The sequence below is a fragment of the Peromyscus eremicus genome, chromosome 6 (assembly GCF_949786415.1).
Source record: "Peromyscus eremicus chromosome 6, PerEre_H2_v1, whole genome shotgun sequence".
Lineage (NCBI taxonomy): Eukaryota > Metazoa > Chordata > Mammalia > Rodentia > Cricetidae > Peromyscus > Peromyscus eremicus.
Window position 1 is genome coordinate 54,400,613 of NC_081421.1, and position 17,213 is coordinate 54,417,825.

At 41.9% G+C, this 17,213-nt stretch overlaps 1 protein-coding gene across 1 annotated transcript in view; it reads left to right on the forward strand.

Annotated features, from left to right (window-relative positions):
* The window catches only part of Gask1b (golgi associated kinase 1B), a 52,118-nt gene that overhangs the window by 11,882 nt on the left and 23,023 nt on the right, over positions 1-17,213 (forward strand). Inside the window, exon 3 of the mRNA XM_059264745.1 lies at positions 8,700-8,914. Coding sequence (XP_059120728.1) covers positions 8,700-8,914 — 215 coding nt within the window. The remainder of the gene's footprint in view (positions 1-8,699; positions 8,915-17,213) is intronic.

Consider the following 17,213-nt stretch of genomic DNA (forward strand, 5'->3'; position numbering starts at 1 on the left):
GGGACAGGTCCTGATCTCACTGCTAGGAGCCTTACAAACAGACCAAGCTACACAACTGTCACACACATGCAGAGTGCCTAGGTTGATCCCCCCTTTTTTTTCTTTTCTTTTCTTTTTTTGAGACAAGGTCTCTCTACATAGCCCTGGTTGTCCTGAAACTCACTATGTAGACCAGTCTAGCCTCAAACTCAACAGAGATCCATCTGCCTCTGCCTCCCAAGTGCTGGGGATAAAGGTGTGTGCCACCGCACCCAGCCTGATTTCTGCATTTTAAAATAAACATCGTGGCAGGAAGAATCTAGAGCCTTCCCTTTGTGTAGAGACTCTCAGGGAGTGGATATTCAGGGTAGCTCCATAGGCAAGCTTCAGAACTATGGGTAATTTTAAAAGTTGATGGTTCAGATCGCTTAGGCAGGTCACGATGGACAAGTCACAGGCGTTCTTCTCTGTTCCCAGGCTGCACACTTACCTGAGCAGTTAATGCTTGATAAGCACTGGGATGAACCGAGCTCTGTTCAACCCAGAGAAAACGAACTGTGAAGTGAGTGATAGTTACTTGAATCCACAGACACTTTTTTTTTTTTTTTTTAAATTTTTGCTTGCAGAAGAGGTCTAAATTACCTAGAAATCTAATGCCTCTTTAATTTTAGTTTTAGGTGATAACTGTGTATACTTACAGGTTATAATTTGCTGCTTTGAAGGGGCCTGGTTCAATCAGGCTAATTAAATCAATCACTTCAGATACTTGGTATTTCTTCATAATAAAATCATTTTAGCTTTGCGCTCCCCCCCCCCCCCCGCATTTTAAAAGCAGTTTTGCAATACACAATGCATTCTTATTTTAGTCACCATTCGGTGCAACAGATCATTCATTTTTAAAAATGTTCTCTTTCTCTCTCTCATGTGTATGCACATGGGCGTGTTCTCATCCAGGTGCTCACATACTTTGTGTCTTCCTCTCTTACTTTCCACTGTGCTCTTCTGAGACAGTGTTTCTCACCGAGTCTGACGCTCATCGTTTAAGCTAGATTAGCTGGATCTCCCTATCTCTGTCCCCACCCCTACCCCCACCCACAGCACCGAGGCTGCAAGCTCGTGCCCCCACACCCAGAACTTGTACAGCAAGCACCTTATCCATTGAGCCGTTCCCCACCACCACCATGAGATTATTGAATCTTCTTTGTCCCATCTAACTGAAACTTCAAATTCTTTTTTTTTTTTGTCAACATGGCCCTCAAATAGTCCTTCTCTTCTCCCTAGACTCTAGCAGCAAACAGTTTATCCTTTTCAAAGAGTCCAAATAATTTAGAGTCTACATATGGGATCGCACGGTATCTGTCTTTGTCTTCCTGTTTATCTGGCTTAGCACAAGGTCCCCTGTTTCATTCATGTTGTCCTGTGTGACAGCATTTCTTTTCGTATAGACGGAATAGTATTCTGTCTTGGTGTGTGGTAGCACATGATGGCAGTCTTGCAGGCTGCCTCCACTCCTTGGCTGTAGTGGATGACGCTTCAGTGAACATGGGAGATTCTGATTCATTCCCTGGACAGTATCTGCAAGTAGGGTTGTTGGGTCACATTCTCCTCTCAGTCCTCTGAGGACTCTGCATACAGTTTTCCAGAGTGGCCGTATTCATTTGCGTTTTCACCAACAGCGTCTGAAGTTTCTCTTTTCTCCAGGCCTTTGCCAGCACTTGGTTTTCATAGTAGAAACAGACATTCTAATAGATGTATGACGATGTCTTCGTATGTTTTAATTGACACAAAAATCTATTTCCAAGACTTGTCCTCAAACCCACCACTTGGTTGGTTTTGTAGCATCTATACATTCGGAAGCTATGTAATCTTATGTCTCTACTCTTTCTCCTTTCAAATGAAGAAACCTTATAAAACTGGATGAAGATTTGTTTCCTTTTAAGACTCAGTAATGCGGCATTGTTTCGTTGGATTTACACAGTCTTACAAGATGGGTTGAGAAAGTTCTCTATGCATCTTGGGTAGGTTAGTATCTTCCCCAGAGTGCTAGGTCTTGCCTCTGGTCCTGAAGAGCACGTGGTGGCTTCAGGAGAAAATCAACAATGTGTGGCTTTTTTGTTTGCGAGCTCCTACCGTAGCAAGCCCAAGTCACATCTTAGCAAACTTTCCTCTCCTAGTGACCTGTGACTTCCAGCCACACGTCTCAGCTCTGTCTTCAGTTCTTCACCGTTCTGGTCCACTCGCTTCTTCAATGGCTGTTGAACATGCTCTATGTGTATACTTGTTTGATTCTATTAAGTTCTCAGATCTATAAGGCTCAGCTCCTGCCTGGAACCTCAGGGAGCTTCCTAATAAGGTCTCCTCTCTTAATATACTCCATTCATATTCATATTTCTTCTACCCCAAACATAGGACCAAGTAAGTCCAGAGAGTAAATGACACTTTTAAATACTTGTTCAGTGGACAAATAAATTAACAATACCTAAAATCCTGAATACATGTAAAATTTCCTCTAACTCTTCCAACTCATTCTTCTCTCAAGGCTATCACAAATCTACATTCCTATTTGGGTCTCTCTCATATGAGTTAGCTTGTGACCCTCACCAGCTTTAAGCTGAGAGATTTCACCTGCCTGTCCACTTCAGTCAAATTGTGTACACGCAAGTAACATTATTGAGATCGAGGAGGTTGTATTGTTTAGGAATATATATGTATATATGTATACACAAGTTTGTGAAATAACAATTAATGAAAAAAGAGTTTATAAATTTGAAAGAGAGTGTGGAGGGACGTGTGGGAGGGTTTGGAGGAAGGAAAGGGAAGGGAGAAATGTAATTATACTTTATAATCTCAAAAATAAAAAAGAGAGATAGGTGGGAAAAATTGTGTATGTGTGTGTGTACATGTATGTATATAACCTGAGAGTAGGAGAGAGAGAGAGACAGAGACAGACAGACAGATAGACAGACAGACAGAGATTGCAGTACTCTTGGCATGCTAGGCAAGAGATCTATTAGTGAGCTCAAACCCCATTCTTTAGTTTTTGAGATAATGTCTCTTTCATGCAGCTCAGTCTGTCTTCAAAACAGTAATACAAACCAGACTGTCATGACCTCAAAATGCCCTAGCCTCAGTTTCTGTATGTTGGAATGAGGTGGGCACCACCACACCCAGCACCCATCTATTATTTTTGAAAAGACAAATTTTTAATTTTTATTTATGTGTAATCTTGTGTTCCTATGTATGTATGACACATATGTGCTGGTACCCTTGGAGACCAGAAGAAGGAAGGATTCCTGGGAGCTAGAGTTATAAATGTTTATGAGCTGCCAGATGTAGGTGATAAGAACTGGGTTCCAGTCCTCCAAAGAAGCAGCAAGAGCTAAATGACGGGGCTGGAGAGATGGCTCAGTGGTTAAGAGCACTGGCTGATTTTCCAAAGGACCTGGGTTCAATTCCCAGCACCCTCATGAAGCTCACAACTGTTTTTAATTCCAGTTTCAGGGGATTTGACACCCTTACACAGACATACATGCAGGTTTAGAACACCAATGTACATAAAATAAAAATAAATAAATCATTAAAAAAAAAGAAAAAAAAGAGCTAAATGACTGAGCCATCTTTCCAGCTCTTAATAATATATGTATTTTAATTGTCCGAATCCTGCTGTGCCAGACACTTGAAGGATAATGGAGTTGATAGGACTTAATGAATCTTCATACCTAGACACTTTTGACATGACCATTGGAGCAGCAGGCACAAACACCTTACTGCTTTTCTGCACTGGGCAACCCGTAGTATAAAGCTTTCTGTTGGTGACTTGCTGGTACTTGTGATGGAGCCCATGGAATTTGTTTCCTCCAATGAAGATGCTCCACTGGCTTGGACTAGCCCATGTTTTCTTTCCTGGATCTGTAGAGTTATGCTTAGTGAAAGGCTCTGAGCTGGACTGTTACTTCCTTTTAGTCTCATTCACAAGGAGTCCTGGAACTTGGCCCATGAGATAGAAAGGGCTTTTGATTCACAGCTCAGAACACTTTTGCTTATTTTTACCTGGTGATAAATACAGGCAGACATTCACACTCCACCAGCATGCTTGGCCTGCCCCTATAGTGTAGCAAAACCAGTCAGACAGTGTTTAAAGTGAAGGGAATTTAATACATGTAGACAAAGGAGATTGTTCAGAGCATACATTCTTGGTTAATTTTCATGTCCATCTTCCCCAAAGAATATCTTCTTTGTGCTGTTGGGTAAAAAAATAAAAAAAAAAATGACTTAAGAGAACATCAAAATTCTGAGGAGAGATTCAGATATTGGAAGAAAGGAGTTTTACTGGCAACCTCATTTTTAAGACAGCTGTGTAACCTTTAATTCACACGGACATCCTCACATCCATCAAAGGCTGCTTTCCCACCGCTCTGACAGTTGGAATTTTATCTCTTCACCATTAAGATTTCTCCGGAGAGCACAGCCCTGCATCATTTTGACAAATCTGAATGGGAGGAGATGAACACTGCTCATCTCGAAAACACTTCAGGGCGATTGCCTTTAACCGGGCTCCTGTTTTCAGAGACCATTTCCCCGTCATCACTCAGATCTATCAATGTTCCTTTACTCTCCTTCAAAGCTATATTTTATATAAAGTGGAAATCTTCCCTCAATGGCACTCCCTGCTTTGGGATCTGCCGCTCCATTGACAGATATTCTTACCTGTGAGGGTCACACACTCAGGTACAGTGGGAAGACTAAACTTCAAAGATGGGAAAGGCCCTGTGCTCCACTCACCAACTAGGGAGCCACAGATCACCAGCTTTCTCTTTTCTCTGGGAATCCCTTTCCCTGACAGGAAAGGAAAGAAGGTCTTTATGTTTTGCTGAGGAAACATGCACAGCTGTGGAGAAAAGCCACCTTTGGCAGTTAGAGGATGACTTCTTAATGATCACAGTAGAATGTGTGTTAAGTGACCAAGCATGGTGTGCGCCTGTAACCTCAGCACTCAGGGAGCTGAAATGAGAAGAATGAAGGTTCAAGTCCAGCTGTGGCTACAGCTGGAAACCTGCAGCTGGGGGATGGGAAAAAGCCGTGCTGATGTGCACTTAATCCCAGCACTTGGGAAACAGAGGCAGGCAATCTGCGTAGGTTTGAGGCCAGTCTGATCTGCATAACAGGCTCTAGGCCAGTCAGGGCTACATAGTGTGGCCATGTTTCAAACAAACAAACAAACAAACAAACAACCCCCCCCAAAAAACAACAACAACAAAAACCATCAAAGAATTTGGTGATCTACAGAAGAGAAATGGTAAACCCATGGGCAAGTAAGAGTTACAGCTTGTGGCCAACATGACCCTCTACCTATTTTGATTTCATGAACTGATTTCTGCAATTCTACACAGTGTTGCCTACATTTTATATGCCTGAAAAAATAATAAAAACATTGATAATATTACTACAACACTTGAAAATCATATGGAATTCACACTTTAGTGTTTACAATAAAACGGTATTGGCTTAGTCACAACCAATTGTCCTTTTACTACCTGCCGCTCTTTTGTGTCACGGTGACACTGAGCCAACATATAACTGAATGGCTGTGGTGGAGACCATGAGGCTAACCAAACGCCAAGTGTTTATTCACTGCTGTTTGCGCAGTGTGCAGCCACTGGGCTTTATTACTGTAATACAATTGCAGCTGTGCTACTTAAATATTTAATTGTAAGATAGGCAGTTGTGCTACAGTATTTAGTGAAACAATTATTAGGGTCTGTATATATGAAATGGTCCATTTTTTTTTCCTTTGTGTAATTTCTGCTTCTTTATCCTGGGAAAATTTAAGTTTCATGAGAGCAAAAATAAAAGTTGACACCTATTTGTTTGTAATTTAGCTCTAGTCTCTAAAGCCCTGCATGACATATAGTAGTTGCTCAGTAAGCACCAAAGGTTGGCTGAAGGCTGGTGTACTATGAGGCTGTAGAAGGCTCATATGTAGAAAAGCTGCTATAAACCATTTCTTGGTTATGTATTTATGCTAAACACTAGGGTGATGATTTTATTTATTTGCTTTATTTTTTTTCTTTCATTTAATTTATATTTGTCAACCTAAAAAGTATACCTGTTAGTGAGGTATCATGTTCAAATCAGGGTAGACCTATCTATCAGGCTGATCTTACACAGTGGGTGGCTGCAGACAGCAATTATATATTTAATATGTCCACAAATTTCTAGGAAGAGATTTCAATGTTTGCACCAGGTAGAAGTGATAAAAGTTTGCGGAAAGATTTTTCTTTTTAATGCACAGTCTTATTTAATGATAGTGAAGTCAGTTTACAAAGGTACACAGTCGCTCCCGTGTTACAGGAGGAGGCGGGCTTGGAGAGGCTTTGTTCCCTGTCCAACGTTACAAAGCCACGAAGTCAAAGACCAGAGAGCAAAAGGTCTGTTGAGTTCTGTAGTCTAAGCTTCAGCCACGAGTTAACCATGTTCTCTTCCTGAATGTCTAGAGCTTTTTATTTATTCAGGTAAGAGGGAGATGGGCAGGAAAGTTTAGAAAACAAAACACGGTGGTTTGTGGGCTGCAGGTGAGTGTGTTTTTCTTAGCTATACATTCTCGTGTAGAATTTCCTTCGTTGCCAGAAATGAGGAGACTTGTTTTATTTAGTTAGTTTTATAGTAAGGCATGGGTACTCCTAGGGATGAGGAGATAGCCTAGAAGGTTCCTCTGACTTCTGTAGACCGCTTCTTGCTCCTCCCAGGACTGGGGTTGTACAGGAAGCTGCTGCTTGCCTGTCCTTTGTGGTGACTGTGCTGTGACATGCAGTGTTAGACTTCAGTTCCCTTTGAACATGTCCTTGCTCTGAGACGAAACGTGCTGTTTGTGAATCACAGTGCCAAGGACACTGACTTACAGACTCTCGCCGTTCAGGTGTCCTGTGTGTTTGTCTCTGAAATCCGTGTGACATTTTCTGTTCATATTTGGTGACACAGGCCTGATTTGTCTTCTTCACATGATAGACAGATCTTGCATGGATTTAGTTCTCTTAAAAAAAAAAATCAGCGCAGTATTTGGGGTAGTCACAGTTGTCTTGATCTTCTTCTGTCTTAGAATGTGATTAGGTCTCAGGAGCCCAGTTGCTTAGTAAAAAGAAATAGAAAGGAGGAATGTAATGGTAAAAATGATGATCCTTTGGGTTAGCTTGAGGTTCCTTTCTTCTCTTCACTGAGTGTCGGTGACTGTGCCATATTCTGTATAAGCTGAAGACCTTCCTCTTGCTCTGCCCTACACTGTTGGCGAAATGGAGAACAAGTTTTCTTTGGAACAGGCTGGGATGGGGGCAATTAGAAAGATTAAGTAAGTTCATTTACTTGCTGGTGTGACACCAGCTTCAGAACGGGTCAGGCAGCTGCCTGTTTCCTGCAGATAAGAATGCTGTGAGACACAAGCAGGAAAGGTTGAGTTGCTATCTGGGCGACGCAAGTCACAGATTCCGAACATCCGAGCCCGGTTCAAAGGGCTTTCAGAAATTCCCGGGGCATGTCTGGACATTCCGGTCCGAATTCCTTAGGGCTCTATTGTTCAGGCTTGTTCAGAATGAGTTAAAGGGGCTTTTTAGAGGTTTGCAGTTGAGCTGTTTTCTTCAAGAGCACCGCACAGACTTTTGAGTTGTAAGCAAATCTGCCCACCGCCATCTCTGTGACTTTATTTGGCTGAAATGGGGACTTGCTGGTGACAGTTCCGTTTTAAGCCTGAAACGTTGTTCAGTGGACTCCATCATGATCTTTTCTGTTGATGACTCCACTGGGCCTTACCATACTTTATTTAGTTTAGCAATGATAGAAATTGCATTTCTCTCCAGTGACTGAGATCCAAACAACTCGAGTGACATTTAAAAAAATATCATCTATGCACATACAGTTGAAAAAGTGACATTTGCTTAAAGTTGCCTTATGAGGTTATGTGTGACGACTGTATGATCCCTTTCCAAGAGCACGGTTGTGCTTGCACGTTTCCTATCAGAAAAGAAAAACAGAAACAAAAACACTTCTTTTTCTTGCTGTCCTTCTTTGGAGACTCCAGCCACTGATGTGAAGCATCCAATTTCTCTTTGAAATTTGTGACTTCTAAAAATTCTCCCCACCCCCAGCATCGTGGTGTAGCCTCCAAAAATCAGACAGCTGTTATTACAAACAGAGACCGCTCTTGCTCAGACCCTGAATAGACAATTATAAATGTCTGGATTCCTTCCTTTCTTGTGGTGGCTGCTTTTAGATGTGGAATAAAACCAAGCTAACCAAAGGAAGCCTGAGTGAGTGGTTAGTAGCCTGTTCCTGCCACATCCATAAATCTTGTTAAATTTTCTTTTCATTGTCTATAATAACTTTCCACTTTATAAGACTTACAACTGACCAGGAGTATCATTGATACAAAAATATCAAAACTTGTGAAGACACAGGGCCCACTGGACAGGTGAAGGTAAGGTAAGAAAGAGTAAGTGGCCTTCCCAAGGACACTTGCCCACTCAACAGGGCAGCATGCTAAGTGAACTATTTGCTGCTTTTCTGATTCTGTAGATGGCTGCCCTCGTCCTATCATTCTTTGGGACTCATCTCTAGCATCTGCAAGCAATGACAGCCGTTCTTCTGTTAAGATCACCTGGGGAACGCAAGGACACTTGCCCACTCAGTAGGGCAGCATGCTAAGAGATCTGTTCGTTTTTCTGATTCTGTAGATGGCCGCCCTCGTCCTATCGTTCTCTGGGACTCATCTCTGGCATCTACAAGCAATGACAGCCATTCTTCTGTTAAGATCACCTGGGGAAATTATCAGCAGTTGCTAAAACAGAAGTGCTGGCTGAATGGCCGTGTTCCTAGACCTGAGTGGGGCTGCACTGAAATCCATCACCATGAATGGTCCAAGATGGCTCTCTTCGATTTTTTGTTACAGGTAAGTTTATCCAGTCCCCTAAGTGGTTATCCAGGACTGATAGCATTGTAAGGTCTCAATAGAATCTTCAGCAACAGGAGTTTCTATGACTTGTAGTTTACATTCTAGAAGGGCTGTATCTGGCCAAGTGCAGCACACATATTATGGAATTTCATATTCTTCTGGGAAATGATTATGAATATTATTTTTAAAATTACTTTCTGAAGAAGTAATCTACTGGCCAGTCTGCAATACTCCCTCTCATCATGGCTACAATGTATAGAGTTGTGGGGTTGTGTCTTAACATATTCTGGAGGCCAACTAAAGCTTGGTGAGAATGGGCATCTCATTCAAGTTCTGACAATTACTGAGAACAAGCGCTCAGACTCACTGGGGCTGGGTGATGCACATTCCCTAGCTGTGTTCCAACACTCATGTGGCTGTACTGCCACAACCACCATTCTCCTTATTTTCTTTCCAATACCCACTTCCCCTCTCTCAGTGGGATCTCACTGTGTAGCCCTGACTGGCCTGGAACTCACTATGTAGACCAGCATGGCTTTGAACTTGGAGAAATCTGCTTGCCTCTGCCTCGTAAGTGCTGGTATTAATGGTACACAATACCATGTCTGGCTCCAGTGTTTGTTTGTTTGTTTGTTTTTTCAACAATACTTCCATAAAGATTCAACATTTAAGAATAATACCTTTATATAACTGAGTAATTCTTGGATTGCTTTTTATGGCTACTATAATTCTTCTTCCAGTAAAGATCCCATGACTTACCTTCACCTCATTCTGGCTACTGCCTTCTCCCTTATCCCATGTTATACAAACTGGTTTTCTGTTAGCATCTGTTAAATGGTAGTTGGGGAAGAATTTAGAACAGTTTTAGAACACTTGTAAGAGCATCCTCCTTTTAGTTCATTCCTTTTATGTATGTGTGTATGACTAGAATGAAGGAAATAGAAAGGAGCAGAAATGTAGACAGAGTCTTCCTAGGCTACATAGAGATTTCAAGTCCAATGAGGTGTACGTGACACTCTGTTACAAAAACAAAAAAGTAGAGAGAAAGCTAGCTAAGCCATTGTCTGGAGGATGAACACTGTTGATGTAGAGAATGGCCCTTGGTGTCTGTGATGCGGAGTATCTAGTGAAGACTAAGCCAGTGTGCAGGCCATTTAATGGAGAGGAGAGGCAGCCAAACGTCACCTGGTACTGCTATCTTGAACAATATTTGAGTCTACCTATGAGGTATAGACGGATTGTGTATTATGTATGTATTATCTCATTTGTAAATTTAATTAACATATGATGGCTATGAAGTAGACATCCTTTCTCCGTTCTGCATGTAGGAGAATTGAGGCATGGAAACTATATGTAGTCTGAGAGCTTATATTGGGGTGATATGGCAGTGTTCTAGTGAATGCTTCTGATAATGTGTTTACGTCTCTGATGAGGAACCCTAACCTTGGAATCTCCAGTCTTACTATTGGCTGCTAGCAAACCTGACTAATATTTGTCTTCGAAGGATATGTGGTTTTAGTATTTTGGCAAGCAAACAAATATTCCATCCATCCCAGAGTAATGCACATTTTTATCTTCCAGAACAGTTTACTACACTAACAAGCATAACAATTAGTGCACCATGAGGGCTAGAAAGACAGCTCCATGATAGAGCACTTCTGTAGCATGCGTGAAAACCTGAGCTGACCCTCACCACCACAAAGGCAAAAACAAACAAGACAGAACACGAAATTGCAGATCTAGATTGGTGTGATGTACAGAAATGCCATGGAGAATTGTCTTTCAACAAGAAATGATCTTGAAGCTTGTAGCTGATAAACATAGAACTTACCTATAGAAAATAAAGGGCAAATCTCTGTCAGGATTATCTAGTGTTATGTATTTTAACTCTGAAACCCTCAAGTAAATCTCATTCTGTCCTAAGCTCCATTTTATTATTCATCCAAGAAGAACACACACACACACACACACACACACACACACACACACACACACACACACCATGCTCATTATATTATAAAAGATGTAAGAGGTAATTGTCAATAATACCACACTCTAAATTTTTTTTTTTTTGTTTTCTCTGGAAGTGGAATAGTTAGGAAAATGTAGTATATGAAGTGGAAGCCAGATCCATATCAGAGTGGCTGGCTGAATATTAGTTCTGATTGTTCTGAGGTCAAAACAGGGAGGACATGTGCCCCAAAACAGTGAAGAGAAAGCGTTTGAGGGGAAGTGAAAATAGGAGGCAGTAGAAAGGCATGAGAGGAGCATGGATATGACAGTGTTCCAAGGTATTTAATCAGCTTAAATATGCCATTCCAATCAGAACCTTTGTTCAAGCGAGTATTGGGGCTTCCTGCCTGTGGACATAGGAAGTCAGAAAAGGGAAGGACTCCTTTTCACAAGTATTTGTTGACTTTTATCCCCATAGGGACATTGTTGGCTGTCATGAGGATGAATGTGAGCCTAGGAAATCACCGCTGTGAATTTTAAACATGCATACATATTCCATATACCTTGAAATAATAATTAACCTACTACTTGCTTTGTGCCAGCCTGGTTCTAGGCACTCTGGTTCTAGGCTCTAAGATAGCAAGTTAGGAGTCATTCATAAGAATGAATGACTGTCGTTCCTAGTGTAGAGACGACAAGCTGAGGCAAGCATAACTTCGGTATTCTTGCCAGGGTCACATGGGCAATATTCACTAGTCCCTGGAGTCAGACCAGGAGTTGTGTCTTAAGAATCAAGCCTGCAGCAATGGCTACCTTCATCCCTTGTACAGGAAATAGTACCGTCTTCAGCCACTATTCCAACTGAGAAGTCTAGGAGCCAGCTGTGTGGTTCTGTGAGGGCCACATTCATAGTGACAAACATCTTGATGTCTCTTGATTTGCTTTATTGAAGAAATCAGTCATTGGCCCCTGCCTTAGATCAATTCTTTGTCCTTTCTTACTTAGATGACTCCCTCTAAACCCTTCAAACTGTACAAGCCAAGATCACTTATGGTGGGGGTTGCGGGTTCTCAGGACATGGCTCTACCTGCTTCTGTAGTCAATGCTGTTGCTCCCTCTGCCTGTGGTAGGAAGGTTTTCCTCCTTGATAATTCCCGAGGAAGCACTTTGGGCAAGGCTTTTCCAGAAGTCTCTCAGACTGATATATCAAGTGGGAGCTCCTTACTCTGGTTCGCAAGTCTAAAACTAGTTTTAAGTTTAAAACTCAAAAATTCCATTTATCAATGGTCAGTTTAACTAGAATTTACATACATACACACACGTATGCATACATCTATAAATGGCACCAGTTGGGAGGGCTTACGTATTTTCTTTATTTTTCATTATTTATTTCTAACAGTGAAGAGGCAAGCAACTGATTTCCTTAAGATAGTGCATCATTTTTCCATTTTATGTGTTAAGTCTGATAGTACCAGCTTCCATCTTCTTCCCCACTGTGGGCAGTAGAAGGCACCATGACGTTTCTGCCAATCAGATGGAGGATGATAAATTCTTACTTGTATTTTTTTCATTTTACATTGTGTGTAAGATTGAGGATATTATATATCCAGGTATTTAATTTGGTTTCAGTAAATCTCTTGCTCAAATTATTGCCATTTTAAAACTTTCCTTATTGACCGAAACTTTGCATATTTTGAAAAGGAGACCTTATTAAATGTCTGCACCTGTTGACTCTCTGTGACATGAACAAAGAGCTGAGACAATCAACTTATAAAAGGAAAAGACATCATGGTTCACAGTTTTCAATGTGTCCTGCTGTGATTGGTTGGCCCACTACTTTGGGCCTGTGAAGAGGTGATAGATTGCAGTGGAGAAAACATGTTTGTGTCATGAACAGTAAATAAATGAGAGAGAACAGAGGGGCCAGTCTCCCACAACTTCCTGTTGATGTTTCCTCAGGAGAGATGAATGAACATTTGTCACCTTGATATATCAGAGAAATGATCCATCCAAAGCCAACTTGGTGAGCCAATGTGTTCAGTGAGCTCATAGGCAAATGGGGTGTGGTCACTTACAATGGTGGCAAACACTGCAACATCACCAAAAAGTGCCATCCCATCATGGGTGAAGCCTCATGGAAGCTGAATTATGAAGTTCAGCCTTCAGTGAAGTGTCTGCTTCTTGTGTATTCTACTACCTCTCAAGATCATATGAGGCTCGGGCACACAAGTGGGTAATAATAGTATCGTTTGACTTTTCCTGGGGAGACATGAACAAATTCTGTTCACTCCATCTAAGGCATCAATGACAGATTGAAGAATCAGTCTACCTGAGTCTAACTTTACACACTTTACACACTTACAGACGCATGGATGAAGCCTTAATGGAACATGTATGATGCAAAAGCAGCTGTATCACTAAAAAGCCCAGCTCAGGATGCATCAGGACTCATGAAAGCTGCATCCCAGCTCCCTTTGTGACTTGTAGACAGTTCCATCCACAGAAGAGTCTCTCCTTTCTTTAGAGATTGTTTACTATTTACATGAACTCAGGGAGAGGCCTTGTGACTCCTACCTTTCTGAGTGCCTTGAGTCTCTTGGGTCTCATTAGCTTCCCAATCCTGTCTCACTCCCCGCAGGAGTGGATATTACAATTTAGGGAGATATTTGCCTAATAATGTGCCCTTCCTTCAGCTCTGCCACCCTTTATGCCACCTTTTCGTGATATTCCCTGAGTTTTGGTGGGGGCAATATAGATGTCTTGGAATGTTCTTCCATTTATGGCTAAACATTGAGTCAGTGCACATAGAAACAGTCATATATTCTCAGCAGTTTGACCAGGAATGAGTCATATATCAACCACTCATGACAACAAAAAGAAATTTCCCCCTAGGTCACACCTGACAACAGCAGCAATCTGTGGTGTAAACACAAATGTTTAGAAGGCAATTTGACACATTTTGCTTGGGATGTTGGTAGTGCAGTATGTAGAGTCCATAACCGAGCAGGGCGTTTGGTGACAATTCCCCCCCCCCCCCCCAAATAATAAAATAATAAAAGCCAGGCATTATGAAGGGAGTTTTCATCTTAGTTCCAGCTTGAATTTTCAATATCCTAAGACCAAAATGTGCAATAGGGACTTACTCTCCAGCTCAGCATTAACCAACAGCAGGAACAAAGACTCTGTGATTTGTGAGAAGTCAGGGGCCAGTACTTGGATGTAACTGTCAACTTCACACAGCTTAGGTTCACCTGCAAAGAGTCCCAGTTGAGTAATTTTCTTTATCAGGTGGTCTGTGGGCTTGTCTATGAGGGATTGTCTTGATTGTTAATGGATATAAGGTGGTCCTGAGTCAAGAAAGCTAGCTAAGTAGGAGCCTGAGACTGAGCCATAGCGTGAGCTGGCAAGCAGAATCCTCCATAGTTCTGCATTGAGTTCTTTCCTTGACTTCTCCCAATAATGGATTGTGACCTGGAAAGGTAAGATGAGACATACCCTTTCCTCTACTAAGTTGCATTTGATCAGAGTGTTTTTATCATAGCAACAGAGAGATAGTTAGAATAGGGGTAACCTATTCCTGGCACCAAGATTTTTATTTAATAACTTATGGATTCTGCGAGTGCCTTTTCCCACTCAGATGAGTGCCTTAACTCAGCATCTTTAACATCTGTTTTCACTTTTCCTTTAGATGTGTTTCCAAATTTGTAGCATACCCAAGACACTCAAGGGCATTATGTAATGAAACCTTTTTAGAAAGGGCAGGGTGTCTTAAGGCTTGTCCACTTTAAGCAAGTCCCAATTGGTCTTTGGATTTAGCAGCTAGAGTTATACTTTTCAAAATGTAGGGAGGTCCTTTTAAAAAGCATTAAAGGATCTAATTGTTTGTATCAATCATTTTATAAAAAGGTCAATGTGGAATAGAGTAGAGTGAATGGGAGGCAGGGCCATATTTAGCCTTCTTCCATCCACTTGTTCTCCACAACCTGTCTTGCTTCCTCATCCTGGGGCACTACTGTGAGACCACTACGCATCTCTCCACCCTAGATGGTTTCCACTGGGCTGCCTTGCACTGCTTGGCTAAGGCTGGGTCATGGCTGTGCTCTCACCAGCTGTTCAAGCACAGACTCTGGTCCAATGCCATGGCTGTTATCACTCTTTTAGCCATATTTGGATGCTGAAGGAATCCTGGGCTGGGAACACAATCTCTACCCCCAGTATACTTTCTTGTAAGGGAGAAATACACACAGAATATTCTGGGGGAATAATTGCCCACTTCTAGGACGAACAATCCATTTTAACTGTACCACTTTGTCTTCCATTCTTTCTTTTATGTCTTTGGTGAACTGATGGTTAGTCATTAAAGCTTTCCTGAGGCTCACTACACAGCATTTGGTGTTTAAATCTATCCTAGGAACTCTGTCTTTACACAAATTTCATCATATTGGATAGTGGGTGTCCTGGACATATCCCTTTGTGTAATTTCCAGTTTAAATGTTTAAGTCATTCAGACTTACCATAACCTCTTCTACGTCATGAAGATCAGGTCCCACCTGTGGCTCAGTAAAGTAACAAAAGCCCTTTGGGAATTAATTTCTTTCTTAGTTATGCAGCAAATCCATCTCATTAGACTTGGTGAGCAGGCACAGAATGTCCTCTCCCTCACTCCCAGTCTCCTCAGTAATGATATTCCTCTTGTCTCCTAGTTCCTGATACTCATGGGGACCCCAGCTAGCCATAACCACATGTCCCTAACGGACTATTTAAGCCAGTTCACTGGGGACAAATTTTCATTGTATTGTCTCAAGGATGTGTGAGCGGTAACCCAGTATCTCCACATCTTTGGGACTCAGACTTATCCCATTCACTCTTATATCCCATGTCCCACTGCCTCATAAGCCAGGTTATGAGGACTTCTTTTATTTCTAGTTTAAATGATGCTTTTTCACAGTTCAAGCAGTTCAGACACAGAATTTCCTCATCATCAAGGTTTCTTGTATAATCCTTCATTAATGTTCCTGTGTCCATGCTGAGTCATGGATTTTCTCTTCCTCTGTATTAAGAGTCTCACTGATACTGAGGGTTATCATATGTTATGCCCAGATCATAGGGACCCCCAAAAGACCACCATGGAGACTGAATTCCACATGTAAAAGCAAAGAGCCTTTATTTCAAGCTTGGAGCTTGGTCTCTGTTTTTCCAACACAGTGGTAAGACTAGAGAGCCCTGAGCTTGGGCAGGGTAGGGTTTTTATCATAGCAGAGGTTGGGGTGAGAGAATTTCCAGGGTTCAGGATCCCGATTGGCTGACATTTGTCTAGGAGTGTCTATAAAAGGGAAATAGTTGTGTACTAGGCTCAGGGACATCTGGCCATCTTATCTAACCTTATCTAAGGGTTGAAATGTTTGGGATGTCAGCTACTTCCCCTTAGATGCTGGCCCATCTCTAGATGGAGTCAGCTTATGGTTTTTCCTGGATCTGCACGCCCCCCTCCACATCATACATCATTTCTTTCTCACTTTCTCCCTCCACACTGATTGATTCTACTCATGAGTTCCATGTTTTTGATCTCAGGAATGGCAAGCCGACACTTCTTTCTCATCCTCCTTTTTCACTTGTCTTCTAAACTGGAGGCTAATATGAAGGATAACATAAACAATTCCTTCCTTGTAAGTCTTTCTTTGTCAGGGTAGATTGTGAAGCCTCAGTTACATGTTTTATTGTCTCCTCCATGCATCTGACACCACAGCCACTTAGGATCCTAAACCGTATGTGTTACTTTCAGAGACTGTGATATATTCTCTGGTGCATCAGTCAATTTGGGTTCCTGCTTGCACTCATGTAGTATGTACATCTCACTCATGGAGGCACACCGCTCTGTACCACATAGAGAGAGAGGGTCACATTGAGTTTCCCCAAGGATGGCTTGTATTGCTCAACCTGGGTTGGGATTCAGGGACTAGCTTCCAATATCTGATAAGAGAAAAGGGTCCATGGTGAGAGTTGCAAGGGAATAACGTATTGAACAGTGAGAACAGACTGTAGAGTTAAGGCTAGGAGCCAGGAACACTAGGGATAAGACACGGAAGAACTTGCAGCAGGGTATGAGATACCAAGTGGACCTTGTAAGAGGAAGAATGGGGTTTTGGACCAGTGACAGCAGGCTGGTGTCCCCTGCCGGAAGTTTTTGAGGAACAGATGGAAAACACTATTGCCCTTCCAGCTTGTCTTGCTCTGAAATGCAGCTAATTCTACTAAGTCTAAACTGGAAGTGAGTATGGCTTCTGTTAAGAACCTTCCACCTAAGTGACCACCCCAGCTGACCCCATAGGTAAGGAGTTAAATA